This window comes from Jaculus jaculus, chromosome 14, assembly GCF_020740685.1.
Source record: "Jaculus jaculus isolate mJacJac1 chromosome 14, mJacJac1.mat.Y.cur, whole genome shotgun sequence".
NCBI classification, from domain to species: Eukaryota; Metazoa; Chordata; class Mammalia; order Rodentia; family Dipodidae; genus Jaculus; species Jaculus jaculus.
This window is the reverse complement of record NC_059115.1, coordinates 82932497-82950235: the sequence shown is the minus strand read 5'-3', so window position 1 is coordinate 82950235 and position 17739 is coordinate 82932497. Positions and strand designations below refer to the sequence as shown.

The following is a 17739-nucleotide window of genomic DNA, read 5'->3' as shown; positions in this document are numbered from 1 at the left end:
AATGTTATGGGGAGGTAATATGATGGAGAATGGAATTTCAAAGGAGAAAATGGGGGGGGAGGGAATTAACACGGGATTTTTTTATAATCATGGAAAATGCTAATAAAAATTTAAATAAAATAAAATATATTTTACACAGAAGAGGGAAAATAATTCTTGAAAAATAAGTCATTCCTACGGGGAGGAGGAATAAGAGGAGATAATATGATTGACAAATTTAGCAACCACTCCTTTTACTATAATAGCTACTTGTTCTGTAACTTAAAAGATGTAATGAACCATTTAATTATTATCAAAATTACCTAACTCTAAAAGAAATTTCATGAAAGTCTATTTTAGAAATTAACCCACAATTTAGTTACTTGATTATAAAGTCATAAAAATCAGAAAGTAGAAAATAATTTCTCCCTTTCATAGATAATTCAAAAGAAAATTTTATAAAGTTTCTTCAGGGCTGGAGAGATGGCTTTGTGGTTAAAGTGGTTGCCTACAAAGCCAAAGGACCCAGGTACAATTCCCTAGGACCCATGTAAGCCAGATGCACAAGGTAGTGCATGTGTCTGGAGTTTGTTTGCAGTGACTAAAAGCCCTGACACATCCACTCTCTCCCTCTTTCTCTCTCAAATAAATAAATAACTTAAAATAGATCCTAATAAAAGCTTATTCCTTTAAAAAAAGTTTATGCATAATAGCAAAGTATTAGAATAAGCACATAATTTCTAAGGAAGATTGTTTATGGAAGAGCAATGCTCAACTGAATATCTGTGTTCTTCTTATGTTGAGAACTTTGAATCTAAACCTTATACCCAACACCACAGTTCAAGAAACAACTTTAGATATTAAGATATGCATAAAAGAAAGCAAATCAGATAAAACATGTTTGTTTTATAATAATCAACTTACAGAGAATGACTTCAGTTTAAAGAAATATTTACAACTCAAATGGAAGAAAATGAAGCATATTTCAACTACTAATTATAGCTCAATATTTTCAAAAGTGTTAAACTTTGAAAGAAATCATTTGTAGGAATCTAATTTCTGAATGAATAGTGTAAGGTTTAATATAAATAAGTCATGTCTATATAAAAGAGGCCTGTCACCCTACAATTCAACATTTCACTCCTCAAACCATCAGATCCTATCTATACTAAATTGCACATGTGATTTATTTAGTGCTTGAAATGTAGGTTACCCAGTTATCTCAGTAGCCTGAGGTGTTTCTCTTTGCTGTACACTCTTCCTCATTTACACTTTCTGTGTAACATCCTCAAGAACTCAAGGTGCTTCTGGTTAGGAGAACTGCGTGGCTTCTCAAGAGAGAGAACAACTGTCTATTTCCAATATTTAGTCTGGTAATGCTATGCACTTTCTTAGCCTTTCTTAGCCACAGCAATTCATCTAGTCAACATTCTCCAAGAATTCCTCTTGGTTTCTACTGAATCTCACTCTTTAATGTAAGAGTTTAGAGACTTTCTATACTTAAGCAAAACATAATTTCTCAAATTATATTAATTTACATGTGATGCTGTCATATAATTGGAAAAAAATGGCAACTTTTATCATTAGGAGCCTCAATTCTCAAATTCAGAAGAATCTATTGTCTGCCTATCTTCCACACCATCTCCAACCAAGAGACACCAATCTCTGAATAAAATCCCTTTGGAAGTAATAGCCTCCACCTGTTACTTCTTGTCATACATAAAATTAACTATGTAAATTCTTCTCAACCAATGTTTAATATGTACAATAAATCGTGCATGGAAATACAACAAATTTCTCCTATAGTTCATACTATCCATTTGTTATTATATATTTAAAACATGAATTAAAGACAAAGATTTTCATTCACATCTTTGAGTTAACTTACTTTTGAAAGATGGTGCTCGGAGGAGAATCCTAATCCATATACAGTGTTTGCTCGGCTATCAGCCCACTGGCCAAACTTCTGAGATGTTTTAGTAAATGTCATGTTTGGGGTGATGGTGCTATTTATTATTGCCTGAAAAATAAAACAAATATGAGCAACCAGTCAAAAATTATCAAATAGGCATTTCAGTGCAGGACAATTTAGTGACAAGACTTTGAGACCACTAGTAACCCAGTGTAAAATACATAAAGACAATTCTGATAATTAATGTGAAAATATGGTGACTAATAAACCCTAATACATCCTCCTTTCCTTCCCTCCTCCTGCCTTCCGTCTCTTCTTGCTTGTTTGAAAAAGCAAAGCAGGATCTCACTCTAGCCTAGGCTGACTTACAACTCACTCAGCAGCCCAGGTTGGCCTAAAACTCACACTAATCCTTAGCCTCCCAAATGCTGGGATTATAAATCTGAGCCATCATGACCACCTAAAACCTAAACGATAATATATAAATAAATAAATAAATATATATATATATATATATACACATACATACACACACACACACACACACACACACACACACACACACACACACACATATTTTTTTTTTTTTGAGGTAGGGTCTCACTCTAGCCCAGGCTGACATGGAATTTACTATGTAGTCTCAGGGTGGCCTCAAACTCATGGCAATTCTCCTACCTCTGCCTTCCCAGTGCTGGGATTAAAGGTGTGTGCCACCATTCCCAGCCATAAACAATATATATATATTTTTTTTTGAGGTAGGTTCTCACGCTAGCTCAGGATGACCTGGAATTCACTATGTAGTCTCAGGGTGACCTCAAACTTATGGTGATCCTCTAATTCTGCCTGCCAGGTGCTGGGATTAAAGGCATGCGCCACCACGCCTGGCCAACAGTATGTTTCTTGATAATATAAAAATATTTCAAACAGGGCTGGAGGAATGGCATAGCAGTTAGGGCATTTGCCTGCAAAGCCAAAGGACCCTGGTTCGACTCTCCAGGACCCACTTTAGCCAGATGCACAAGGGGGCACACACATCTGGAGTTTGTTTGCAGTGGCTGGAGGCCCTGGCATGCTCATTCTCTCCCCAAACCCCTTTCTCTGTGAAAAAAATAAATAATAAAATATTTTTTAAAATTTCAAACAATTTTTAATATGATCCATTTCTTCCCTTTGAAATGCATTCTCTCTGTCAAGTAAATAAATATTTTAAAAATAGTTATTATCTTTGGATATAATTTTCTAGAAGCAAACAAGTACTTGTCTTAATACTATTTAAATATATCAAAAACATAAGTATCAATTAAAACTGATGACAATTTTTGTTTGTGGAAGCAGGGCCTCACTCTAGCCCAGGCTGACCTGGAATTCACTCTCTAGTACAGGCTAGCCTTGAACCCAGTGATCTTCCTGGGATCAAAGGGCATGTACAACCACACCCTGTGATGCTAAATTTTAAAAAATTCATAATCAACTTCCTAAACTTGATTTACCTGAAATATATTGTGCCACAGGAAAAGATTCAATCACTTAGCAAACCCCTAAGTATGTACCTCATTACTTTACTCATAAAATATATAGATTCATGACAAAAATCATTTCTATTTTATACTTAAATCTGTTAGAAAATTATTATTTTAGTATGTTAGTAAAGATTAACTTTGGTGGTCATAATAAATTTCACTATTATAGCACATTAATTCATGTTCTTTGCCAGTGCTGGAAAAGGAGTCATTTTCAGTTGGGTGGCCTAATGCCCTCTTAAATCAAAACTGAAATATAACTCCACAACATACATGTGTAATGTAACTCCAACAATAACATACATGTGTAATATAACTAACTCCACCAAGAACAAAAACATACATGTTAGCAAGCCCAGAAGCAGTCATTTGGCAAACTAGTAAATGTGGAATGAAAAATAAGCATTTTCAGAACAAATTTAAATCTTTTACTATGTAAATAGTACTACAAATATAAAATATTTATGAGGCTGGGCATGGTGGCACACGCCTTTGATCCCAGCACTTGGAAGGCAGAGGTAGGAGGATCGCCATGAGTTCGGGGCCACCCTGAAACTATATAGTGAATTCCAGGTCAGCCTGGCCAAGAGTGAGACCCTACCTCGAAAAGCCAAAAAACAAACAAACAAAAAAAAAAAAATATGAGCTTTGCATGTTCCAATGACCATTTAACAACAACTATATAGATACTTGCCTACTAAAGATGACAGAACAACAGAAATTGGCCCGCCCTTTCACAGAAACTAAATGTGATACCTATTATATACCAGCTCTTATCCTATCTTATCTTATTCAGACTAAACTGTGTTTCATATGAATAAATCTTTCTTGCCCTTCAGTTCAAAAGAGCGTCTACAGGCATATTATTCTGGATATGCAAAAACTACTACTTTAACTCGAGAGACTGTCATCAGTAACTAAAGAGACTGGGAAAAATGACAAGTGATAGGGGATCACTCATTTGTTCAGCATTTTTTACAGGATACTTATTAGATGCCAAGCACAGTTCTAGAAAACTGAGATACAACAGTAAGAAAGGCAATGTGATGCTGGATTTGAGTCATCCAGGGCAAAGCAGATCAACAGCTAGCAATGGCATTCCACAGCGTGCTCAGTGCTTTGCTCAGTGCTGTGCAGCTCCCTGCAGGATGTGAGGGCGGAAGCAGGAAGGTAAAGACTGGCAGGCACTGCTTAGACTGGGTGGCCCTCAGTGTTCTCCAGGCAACAGATCAATGTGATGACAGCACTTTCCCATATGACCCCACAGCTGGGTAACAATACATTTTACAGGCATCGAGGGAAGCAAGCTGGCTAACATGTATTCATCCTTGACCCCGTTTTTTTTTTTCCTTACTGATTTCAAAACATCTTTGGGCTCTGTGGAGATCAATTTTAATCTCCACTCAAAGCCTTTTCCTTGCCTGTGTTTCTTGCCCTTTAATCACAGAAAGAAAGAAAGAAAGAAAGAGGGAGGAAGAGAGGGAGAAAGAGGGAGAGAGAGACAGAAAGAGGGAGAGAAAGAGAGAGAGAGGGAGGGAGAGAAAGAGAGAGGGAGAGAGAGAAAGAGAGAGAGAGGGGGAGAGGGAGAGAAAGAGGGAGAGGGAGAGAAAAGGAGGGAGAGAGGGGGAGAGAGAGAGAAAAAGAGGGAGAGAGAGAGAGAGAAAAAGGGGGAGAGAAAGAGGGAGAGAAAGAGGGACAGGGAGAGATGGGGAGAGAGGGAAAAAAAACCTTAAGGGCCGGAGAGAAGGCTTAGCAATTAAGGCATCTGCTACGAAGCCAAAGAACCCAGATTCAGTTCCTTAGGATCTACATAAGTCAGATACACAAGGGACATATGTGTCTGGAGTTCATTTGCAGTGGCTAGAGGCCCTGGTATGCCCATTCTCTCTCTATCTCTCTCCTTCAAATAAATAAAATGATAAAAATAAATATGTCTCTCAATCCTGAAGTCCATTTGAGGGGAAAAAGGAAGAAATTCTGTGTCATTACAGACCACGGAGTACCTTGACCCTAGCTAGGTTATGTTAATGTCCCTCAACACAGCCCCAACATGCATAGCACAGTGACTAAGAAGAAAGCTAACAAGACAGTTTGCTCTTGGGCATCTCAGGTCCCAACTCAGTCATGAAGTACAGAGATGGAGGTGGGGTTGGAGAACAGAAAAGCTTGAAAAATTTGAAAATCTAATCATTTCTATTCAATTTCTCTTCTTGGACATGAATTACTTCAGTTTACCTTTATTTTACTTTTACTTATTTATTAGACAGAGAGGGAGACAGAATGGGCATACTAGGGCCTTTCGCCACTACAAACACATCACTTTTTGTTTCTTAAAAGTTAAGCTTCAGGCTGGAGAGATGGCTTAGTGGTTAAGCGCTTGCCTGTGAAGCCTAAGGACCCCGGTGCGAGGCTCAATTCCCAAGGACCCACGTTAGCCAGATGTACAATGGGGCGCACGCATCTGGAGTTCATTTGCAGTGGCTGGAAGCCCTAGTGTGCCCATTCTCTCTCTCTCTCTCTCTCTCTCTCTCTCTCTCTCTCTGTCGCTCTCAAATAAAAAATAAACAAAAAAAATTTTTTTAAGTTAAGCTTCTAAAAAAGCATGAGAAGGAGCTGAGGATATGGCTCAATGAGTAAAGTACTGGGAAGATGGCTCAGTGGTTAAAAGTGCCTGCTTACAAAGCCTACAGACTCACGCTCAATGCCACAGAACTCATGTAAAGCCAGAAACACTAAGTGGCTCACACATCTGGAGTTCATTTGCAACAGCAAGAGGCCCTGGCACGGCCATATTCTCATTTCCATTCTCTCTCAAACAAAAACATAAGATTAACCACCAAGACTGTCCTCTGACTGCCACACCCACGAAGGCATCACATGCAAATACACACACATAGAAAATAAATCTACAAACTCAAGAAATACTTTTGTTTAATAAATAATAGTCTAAAAGTGCTATGTTGTACAAAGCAAAGCAGCAAAATTCAAAGTAAATGTAACTTACCTTCGAGCCATCTAAACTGATTATCCTATACACATTTCTTGTGCTATCGTAGAAATAAGACACAGTAACTGCATGCTTGCTGGTGGGCACCCAGTTCTTCTTGGTGTTTGGGTCAATCTGGAAGACATGAGCTCGAGTGCTGAAGATAGGTTGCTCCCTGAGGGCAGAAAAGATGATGACAAACTCAAAGGAAGCAATTTAATTCCATCACACAAGAGAACATAAAAACAAAGGGAAACTCTGCAAAGTCAGCAACTCCCACTTCTTCCACAGAAAAGCTTCTCTAAAGCAACTAGAGTCCATTCTTATTTTTTTTTCTTTTTGCAGATGCTAGATATATGAATTCAACTGCTAAAATTTATGCAAAACCCCAAAGTATTTGCAGCATATTTTAGCCTTCAAAATTGAGTTACAGAAATCTCTTTTGTGGATTCTCATGGAGCAGTAGAAAACTGTGAGTCACCCAATGCATATTGGCCAGCTGTGGTATCACCTTCCCATCTGTAGTGGTTTGATTTGGGTGTCCCCCCCACAAGCTTAGGTGTTCTGAACGCTAGGTTCCCAGCTGATGGAGATTTGGGGATTTATGCCTTCTGGAGCAGTGTGTTGTTGGGGGCGGGCTTATGGGAATGTGGTGGTTTGATTCAAGTGTCCTCCATTAACTTAGATGTTCTGAATGCTAGGTTCTCAGCTGATGGAGATTTGGGAATTACTGCCTGCTGGAGGCAGTGTATTGCTGGGGGTGAGCTTATGGGTATTATAGCCAGTTTCTCCATGCCAGTGTTTGGCACACTCTCCTGTTGCTATGGTCCACCTTATGTGGGCCAAGGGGTGATATCCCTCCTTTCCTCATGCCATCATTTTCCCCTGCCATTGTGGAGCTTCCCCTCAAGCCTGTAAGCCAAAATAAACCTCTTTTTCCCAGAAGCTGCTCTTGGTTGGGTGCTTTCTACCAGCAATGCGAACCTGACTGCAACACCATGTGAAGACAAATAGACAACACTGTCTTCTTGTTTCAGTACTCATACTATGTAAGCGGATATCTTTTTAGTGGTGCTTAGCACCATGGCTTTTGCATTACTGTGCTTCTGTTGTTTGTACTGCTTAAAATGCCTCCTCAGCACAATGTTCAAATGTTCTTAAGAGTTACATGCCCAAGTTCAAGAAAGTTGATGAAAGCAATGAAGAAAAAAATGTGTGCTAGATAAGCTTTATTCTGACAGAAATGATACCACAGCTGGCCAAGTGCTCAGTGTTAATGCAATAGCAATACAGAAACTAACACATGCAACTGAATGTAATGCTGCACACCTATAGTCCCAGAGCTCAGGAGGCAGAGGCAGGAGGGATGGCAAGTTCAAACCTGGGCCAAACAACAAGTTCAAGACCAAACTGGGTTATATACACAGCAAGACTATGTCAATAAATTAATAACTATCAATAAATATACAAATAAAAATTAAAAGAAACATAATTAAGCAACGTTATGCATTGATTAACTAACAAAAATGTGACCAGAGGCTTTTAGGAACATGACACCAAGTTTTCTCTAGGAACAGTGTTTCAAAATTTGCTAATTCTGTGTTCTTGGAGCCTTTCTTCATCATTAAGTACTATGAAATACAAGAACAGACTATGGGAAATACAAAAGTTATCCTTCAAAGCTAATAACTTTTACTCATTTAAAATTCAAATATTCTAGTAACAAATGAATAGTTTAGTGAAGAAGTCTGCATTCAATACACTGCATGTTCAAGTACTAAACTGAAAAGAATATGAAAAACAAAGTTTCTCAAACCAGCCATTATCATTATCTTAGATCAAGCAAGGTCTTAAACATGCAGATCTTAAAAGTAAAAAGAATCAAAACTATATATTCAAAATACTAGTACCAAATTTGTTACATGATGAAAAGCCAGTGGGAGATGATCTGCGCCTAAGAGAAGCACTGTAATGTGGAACTTCCCAAGCTCTGAGTGAACCGCTTGCAGAAGCTTTATCAGGTTATTGCACCCCAGTTCAAATAAAGCTGTTTTTCATTCACTGCAGAGCTGCCTGCCTTCCTGAAGTAGCTTCAGATCCTAAAGAAAACTTATTTATTTTGGCTTGTGGATACACTGCATCACTTTGTAGCCTTCCTAAGCTAGCCTTGAACTCACTATGTAGTCCAGGCTACTCCTGAACTTGATCAAGAGTCTGCCCTGGCCTCCTGAGAAGTAGGACTACAAGGGCAGGCCTACTCTGAACTTTAATTTGTATTATTTAGCCCAGAATATTAATCTGTAAAGTTGAGAACTCGTGTTATGGGATCGAGTGTCCCACATTTCTACTGTGAGTGAAAAGAACAGAAAAAGAAACAGTAAGGCTTGGGGGTCGGGGAGAAGAGCAAGGAGGGGCTAGCTCACTCCTGACAAGCTCAGATGCTCTCCAAATGCCCAAGGACTGTGGGCCAGAGGCTTAATATCTGTATAGAACTCTGGGGAAAGGAGGTAGAGTGAAAAGTTTTGGATCACCACCGGCTCTTACAAGCAGGCAGCTCCAGACACACTTCACCACTACACCTATCAACGTGTTTCATTTAGAGAAAAGCTGTGGAAGCAGAAGAGAAGACACATCTGAAATCTTGTCCTCTTAGGAAGCCCTAAAACACACCAGAAACTGTCCCAAGGGGGTCCAAGTTGAAGACTACTGCCTTCTAATAAACTAAATGGCACTTTAAGTAACAACCTGTTTGCTTGTCGAGGTAGGATCTCACTCTAGCTCAGGCTGACCTGGAATTGACTGTGTAGTCTCAGGTTGGCCTTGAACTCATGGTGATCCTCCTACCTCCGCCTCCTGAGTGCTGGGATTAAAGGTGTGTGCCACCACACCCGGCCCTAAACAACAATCTGACATGCGATACACTACTTCTTTTATAATAATCCAAGTAGTTTATAATGCCTTATAATAATTCAAATACTAATGTATCAAGTAGTGTTTCTCAAAGAATGATCTATGAAACAGTACAGCAATAAGTGTTTCATATTTAAATGTGTTACTACCACTAATTCGGTAGTGACTATTACTACATAAATATACTATCAGAAGTAACAGTAGGAGGGGCTAGCTCACTCCTGACAAGCTCAGATGCTCTCCAAATGCCCAAGGACTGCGGGTCAGAGGCTTAACATCAATAACTCCATAACTCCATAACTGTGTCTGGTCTGGAAGTCCATTTCAGAGATCCTGAAGCTGTCTGCTACAACAGCATACCGTTATTCTACAGGGTTATCAGGAAGGTGGCTTAAATCCCAATCCTCAACCCCCCTTCTCTCACACACCTAAGAAACTCTTGACTCAATACCAGCTTCATGCTGCTAAACTACCAAATGTATATTCCTATTACCACATTATGCATTTAACAGTTAATTGCGTACATACAGAACATTGTACTTTTTGAGGAAAACCCAGATTATTCTACTGCACATAAACATATAGGTATACGGCAAGAACCCACCTAGTGATGAATCAAAGTTGCAGCATGCATATTATAAGACTTACAAGTTACTATGGGTAAATACAAATTGTAACATGACATTGCTGTAACAGGGGTATTCAGACTTAAAAGGTGACAGTAATAACTGACTGATATTTTCAAGAATTTTTTTTTAATTGTATGAGTTTAATTCCTTGGTCTTTAAACTGATTACACATTCAAATGAAATCTTTTGTGTGTAGATCACTAAATTATTACAAATGGGTATCAGAAATACCCATGGAATGCATTCATTTAATTGGCAAATAGAATGTAGACATCAAATAAATTTTTTTCCATTTGGAAATTAGAATTATTAAAGTTATCACAGAATAATAACATACTTAGGCAATAACAATACTGTCTATATTTCTTACATACCATCACTCCCCTTATAAGAGTAGTTTTAGAGCTGGGTGTGGTGGCACACGCCTTTAATTCCAGCACTCAGGAGGCAGAGGTAGGAGGATCACCATGAGTTCAAGGCTACCCTGAGGCTACATAGTGAATTCCAGGTCAGCCTGGGCTAGAGTGAGACCCTACCTTGGGGGGAGCAGGGGAGTTTTAATGAATCTCACTCCTTCAATGGTCCACAGCTGTGGAAGATTTTAGTTCTAATATATTCAAGCACTATATTCCACAGATGCACTGAGAAAGGTAAGTGATATAATGAACTGTGGAGTAAAAAGCAAGCAAACCCACTCAATGTGCAGATGTAAGCAACATCTGGAGTGTTCAAAGAACTTGGCTTACTATGTATGAAATAAGTGGCTACTGGCACGTCCATGCTTTTATGTTAAAAAATGCTTTAGTTGGGCATGGTGGTGCAGGCCTTTAATCCCAGTACTCAAGAGGCAGAGGTTGGAGGATTGCCATGATTGTTCAAGGCCACCCTGAGACTACATAGTGAATTACAGTTCAGCTTGGGCTAGAGTGAGACCCTACCCCCCACCCCTGCCAAAAAAATGCTTTTATTTATTTATCAAAGTAAATGAAAGAGAAGAGAAAATGGGTGCGCCATCAAGGCCTCTTGCCACTGCAAACTCTAGACACATGTGCCACTTTGTGCATCTGGCTTTATGTCAGTACTGGGGTATTGGACCCAGGTTGTGAAGCATTGCATGCAGAAGCCTTAAGTGAGCCATCTCTCTGGCCCATTTCTGTTTTTTTATCCATTTAAAACCCTATCCACTTAGAAATTCAACCAAAACACAATGTTTTAAAATGTTATCAAGAGCTATGTCTGATACATGCAATATTTAAACTTAAATTTTGGGGAGGTAATATGGTGGAGAATGGAATTTCAAAGGGGAAAGTGTCGGGGGGGAGGGAGAGAACTACCATGGGATTTTTTTTTTTATAATCTTGGAAAATGTTAATAAATATTAAAAAAATAAAATAAAATTAGTATGCATATGTTTTTTAAAAATATTTATTTGAGAGAGAGGGCATGCCAGGGCCTCTAGCCACGAACTCCAGATGCATGTGCCACCTAGTATATTTAGCTTATGTGGGACCTGGGTCCTTTGGCTTTGCAGGCAAGTGTGTTAACTGCTAAGCCATCACTCCAGCCCCATTATCAGTTTTATTATACATTAAACAATCTTCTCTTCCCAGATGATTTCCACTATAAATAAAGCTAAAGTCAGAGGACGGACAATATGCATTAGGGAAATCTGAGTGAATAGCTCGAGTTTAACTTCTGTTAATGTAGGCAGCACATTTAAAAATTTAAAGAAGTGATTTCTCAGGATACATTTAGTTCTTCAAACTTTTAAAAATGAATTAAGCATTAAAAGGCCATTTATGTTCTATTATCACCTTCAAGGAACAGTACGATTCTCAGGTACACTTTCTACAAAATAAAGTGGATAGTCAATTTATGTAATATTCTTTAAAAAAAAAAAAAAGGCCCTGAATGGAAGTAGAGTATACAAAAGTACCACAGCAAAATATCAATATTTGCAAAAACTGACCAAGACACCTAACTGTTATCCCCATACCTTTTGTCTAGTTTTATTAACATTGCAAAACTTGATTAATCATTGTATTCCACACATATGTAGACAACTGAACTGCATGTAACAGTACTTATGCTATGATTAGAACCACACTATCCAATATGGTAGCCACTACTGGTCATCTGAAACACAGCACTGTGGAGAAGGAGCATGAAGTTTAAACTTTTCTGATACTCGATCCAGTTACTGAAAAATGTTTAAGTATGCATGGAATGATCTGGGTATGTGGATCTCTTTCCAACAGAAAATTTTATGAAATTTAAATTCAGATGAAGTACTTCCAATAAAAATTTAACAACCAAGTTGCAATGTGCTCTCAATGCAAAATATATAATGGTCTCAAATATTTAGTATGAAAAATGAATGTAAATAGTCAATGATTTTTACATTAATCCCATTTAAAGGGTATGTTTGTTGTCTCAAAATATACTAAAATTTCATTGTTTTTAAAGTAAATCAAAAATTATATCACATTCACTTCTTTTTAAAATATTTTTAACTTTTATTTAAGAGAGAAAGGAGGAAAAAGAGGCAAATAGAGAATGGGTACATCAGGGCCTCCAGCCATTGCAAACAAACTTCAGACACATGAGCCACCTTGTGCATCTGGCTTACATGGGTCCTGGGAGTTGAAACTGGGTTCTTAGGCTTTGCAGGCAAATGCCTTAACTGCCAAGTCATCTCTCCAGCCTGACATTCACTTATTTTTAGTGGAAAATGCTATACCAGACAATATGGTATTTAGCCATTTCCTTATGGATAGACACAAAGGTTGCTCCACTTTTAACACTATTAAGAACAAAACTGGAGCCGGGCGTGGTGGCGCACGCCTTTAATCCCAGCACTCGGGAGGCAGAGGTAGGAGGATTGCCATGAGTTCAAGGCCACCCTGAGATGACAGAGTTAATTCCAGGTCAGCCTGGACCAGAGTGAGACCCTACCTCGAAAAACCAAAAAAAAAAAAAAACAAAAAAAAACTAAAAAAAAAAAACTAGGCATTGGGGATTTAGTTAAGTAGAAGACTGCTTGCCTAGCTAGTATAAGCCCTGGGTTTGGTTTTCTGCCCCCCCCCCCAAGAATAAACTGTTTTATTGTGTACGTGCGTACATATGTATGTATGTATGTATATGTATACACACACACACAGACAATATACTAGAAGACATCCCAGTAACGGGGTATACATCCCAGAATATATCAAAATTGCTCACCACAGCACTGTACCATTGTGTACTCTGATAAGTGATTTTTAAAAATTGCCTGTGTGTGTCTTGCCGCTGAAGACCAGGTACATGCGCCACTTAGTGTCCTGCTTTTATGAAAGGCTAGGGAACTGAACTCCAGGCTGGCAAGCTTTCTAAGAAAGAGACTTTAGCCACGGAGCCATCTCTCCAGCCCATGAGTCAGATGCTACATTCTGCCAACTCTGGGTAATGCACAAGCACTGTCTTTAATTTATGCCAACCTTATGCACGTGGAATGGCCTTTTCTTGCTCTACTTTGCATATGCTCAATTTACGGGTAAGGCTGGGCTGTTCTTTGTGCACTTCTGGGTCATTTGAGCCCAGTGGATTTCTGAGATTATATACTCTTATTTTAACTTCAGGTAGTGAAAAGGCCAGAATTTAAAAATCACTCAAACCATGTACATGATAATATCTGATACATCCATTACTAGTCATATGTAAAGCATAATTAAGGTCAACATTTGCCAGAGCAGGGTTGAGTTGCTGATTTTCCTAATGTGATGGCATTTGTTTGAAAAATCAACATAATATTGATACAGTATAAATAACTTGCTCTTTTCTTTTTCTTATAAATGTTAGGGTGATTTATCAGCTCTGCTCTGGGCAGTTCCAGTTTGTTTACAATGACGAGTTATCTAACTCTGAACATACGGCACATGGCAATTAGAAGTCATCAGGGGAAGAGAAAACCCACAGCACACAAGCCACAGAGAACAGCGAGGGGCACGAGGACGGGACGGCGCGTGTTTATTACGGTAGGAAAGACTACTCCCTAGGAATTTTAACAAACTAGAACATTATACTGGGAGAACAAGACACTAGGATACAAAATTACAAGTGTTTTAACTCCAGGTCTGTCCCCAGCTCCACCAAGAAGCAAGTGGAAAGACAGTTGAAGCAAACAGGCAATTCTGTAAAACTAGACTTAGAAACCCTACAAATCTGATTAAAATCTAAAACTTGTTTTGCCTTAAAAAATTTAATATATCAAAAGGCCTGCTTTAGTGACATGCTAAATCCAACCAAAAAATAACCCTGACACCCCCTTGTCAGTAACAAAGTTGACCAGCCAACTCATACTTCTAAACCCACGTGTGGACAAGTGCGTGTGTGTCTTCTAGAGTTAGACACGGGGCTCAGAGACTGCAACTAATGTGTACCATCGCCTGCAAAAAATGGGCAGGGAAATCCTGGTAAAATGAGGAACAGTCCCAAATAACCAATTTTTCTAGTACTGTGCTCCCCACTGCTACTTCCTTTACTTACAAAGGGGACCCTTGAACCAAATAATTTACCTCGCATTTGGCACCCAGTGACCAGGATGTTTGTTTTCTTTAGAAAACCATACATATCCACAACCCTTATATAATTTTTTTTTGTTTTTACATTTAAATATAAAAATACTACTTTGCTTTGTGTTATAAATGGAGGACCAAGCAGTAAAGAACTTTTCTTCTCTTAAGGTAGGACAGCCATCTGTTGTCCCTGAGCTGCTGTTTGTGAAGGGTGTGTGTGGCTCCAAGCAAGAGAAACACAAGGGGTAAACTAACCCCCAGTTCTTGCTCTTCTCCTAACCTCCACTAGTGAGAGTTGGTTTAATCTTAAGAACTGAAGGAGACATGCCATCATAAGTAGTCAGCCTGCCCTTTCAGCTGTCCTTTAGAGAAAGTTCCTTCCTCCTTCAAACACTGCTTTGTGTGGAGGTGACATCTACCAGACAAGCACACCTCCAGAGAGAAGCGTCACCACCTTTCCCTGCGCCCACCCACACATCAGAAAGGAAGAAAATGGGGGCCGGGTACATGGGAGATTAAGAACTTGACCCCTCTATCCTGACCAAGGAAAAGCAAGGTTCACTGGGCATGAGGAATAAAAAGACCTTGAAATCCCACTTTTGAGTAATGAGGATAATTAAGACAACAGGGAGCGAGGGAGTTGCAGTGGGATGAAGAGCTGGGAAGGGCTCAGTCGCTGGAAGCATCGTCCCCTTAGTTTTTGTACTGGAAGGGCTCGTCGCCAGTCTCATTGAGAAGACATGTGTGGATGATGGCCTCTGTCACTGCCAAGGGGTCACAGTTGGCAGAAGGACACCAGTCTTCAAAATAACCCCTGTTCTCCTGGCCTAGAGACAGGGGAACGCTGCGCTCGGCTCCCATTCTCGGCTCTGCCAACTTGCTCTTTTCTCAAAGGTAGTAATCATGTTGTTTCAGCAAAAAATTTAGTAATTTTTATATACCAAAGTTTCTGATATTCTTATAAATTTTTGTCTTGTGGAGGGAACGGAAGGGTAGTAAAGCTTTAAGCTTTTATAGTTACCTAAAACATTCACTTGGCTCAGAATCAAAAGGCAATTTATGGAAAACTTACTTAATGTTAAACTACAGGTCAAGAGTGAAAACCCAGTTCCAGAACCAATTAGGAAAACTCCCTGGGGTGGCGGGAGTGTTTCAGTAGCAAACCACCATCCCACCCCCACTCCGTTTCTCTGTGCATTTTCACTCCACTCTCCTCAGACTTGAGAATGATTGCTTTATTTGATCGAGTTTTCTATAATCACAACTATATGGCTACCTAACTCCCGAGTGGTCCTTGGGCCATTTACCTACAAGTCTGTAAGGAACAACATCTTTGTTTTAATGTGCAATAGCCACATTCCTAGTTCCCTGGTGGTATGCAGCTTTCATTCTCCTGTTTGTTTCTGCTAACGGGGTTCTAATGTAAAAACTAAGTGAGAGATTACCTGCTTGGGACCCTCCCAACTCACAAGCTCTGGCTTTACTTTTTTTCCTAAGATAAATTTTTTGTTGTTAATTTTTTTTACATTAAAATTTCCAGGGAGTAAATTTTACTAGTGGTGAAAAGAAGTTGGCTTTTGAGGTACTTGAAGTGGTAATCACAGTAGTTAGAAAAGAACCAAACTCGAAAAAATACCACAGAACTGAAACGGTGTTTTGCAAACTCTAGGTTCACAACCCTGAATGCTGTGATTTAATGGTCTATAGGAGCATTTTTGAAACTGAGTAAATGTAAGCTATCACAGTAGATCACATGTGATGGAGTATGTCTGCTGTTCCATGGGACTTTTGGCTACTATTTACATATGCATATCATAATGTAAAATGCTTAAATAAAAAACTGTGGCCAGGCATGGTGATGCACGCCTTTAACCCCAGCATTCAGGAGGCATACATAGGAGGATTGCTAAGAATCTGAGGCCACCCTGAGACGACATAGTGCATTCCAGGTCAGCCTGGGCTAAAGTTGAGACTCTACCTCGAAAAAAAATCAAAAACAAAAACAAACAAACAAAAACCTGTAAATCATGGTCAGCTTTCTCTGTGCTTTAATGCTCATGAATACCCATTAAAGCAGGTGTATAATACCCACTTTACAGTTAAAAAAAAGAGGTCGTAGGTAACTCACTTATACAGCTGGCAACTGATAGAATTATTTTGAAAATGAAAATGAAATCTACCTAACTAGAAATCAAAGAACTGTAGATCAAAACCATGAGTTATTTTTTCACCTGTCAAAACAAGATTTTTTTAAAAAATTCTGAACAAAATTCAATGTTGGTGAGTTTAAGGAAACTTGACACTTTCAGAAGCAGTCAGTAGGAGTATAAATTAGTAAAGCCTTTCTGGAAAACACTGACAAGGCATTTCAACATCCCTTAAACCTGTGTGCATCTTTTGACAAAGCAATTCTAGTTCAGAAATTTACCTTAAGGAAAGACTCATGAACATATGCAGATAATTATCTACAGGGATCTATTACCATATTGCTCACAACAACGGATGAAGGTTAAATGTACAACAATTGAAGATCAAATTAAAGTACATCCTTCTAGTGGAAAAGCATCTAGCCATGAAAAACAAAGTTGTAGAGTACTCAATGACAGAAAATGTTCAACGTACTGAAAACGCTTCCTCAATGAGTGGATACAATATAAACTTGTGCAGTGTTTGCACATGAAAAAAATACATATACCTTTTCACCCCTTGCCTGTCTTCTCTCTCAACCTAGAAGGTAAATGACCCTTCTTAAAAACCAAGTTAGCATTAAAATATTCTACAGAAAAGGGGGCACAGGGTGGAAAATAAAGTAACTCTGGCAAATTCTCCACTGACTTCAAGACATGTCACAGTAAATGCCAACGCCATTCTATGGTCTACTGACACTTCACACTTTCTTGCCTCTGGCTGCATAACAGAAACCAGCCTCCCTCTCATAATCAAAGGTCTTGGAAGGACGGCCAGGCACCAATGGTTTGTAAAAAGCTTCTAAGGTCATTCTCAGGTGCTGCCAAGGAGGGAGAACCACTGTAGGATAAGGTTCCAGGTCCCCCTCTAACGTCATTTGCCCTATACCCTCTTTTTGCTTCATATTGGCACTCCCCGAGGTTTCAAACATGGCTCCACCCCACACACATCTGAGGCCTTTGTTGAAGGGCTCCTAATACTCAGATCTACCAGGATCTTATTTCATTCCCTTTGGATCTTTGCTCAAATGTTTTCTTCTCAATGAAGTTGTACCTGGTCA

The 17739-nt window shown here is 39.1% G+C and overlaps 1 protein-coding gene across 1 annotated transcript in view; it reads right to left on the bottom strand.

Moving 5' to 3' along the window:
* The window catches only part of Homer1 (homer scaffold protein 1), a 107934-nt gene that overhangs the window by 60106 nt on the left and 30089 nt on the right, over positions 1-17739 (bottom strand). Inside the window, exons 2-3 of the mRNA XM_004651657.3 lie at positions 6416-6572; positions 1868-1999 (exon numbers count right to left, since the gene is read on the bottom strand). Of these exons, the coding sequence (XP_004651714.1) occupies positions 1868-1999; positions 6416-6572 (289 nt within the window). The remainder of the gene's footprint in view (positions 1-1867; positions 2000-6415; positions 6573-17739) is intronic.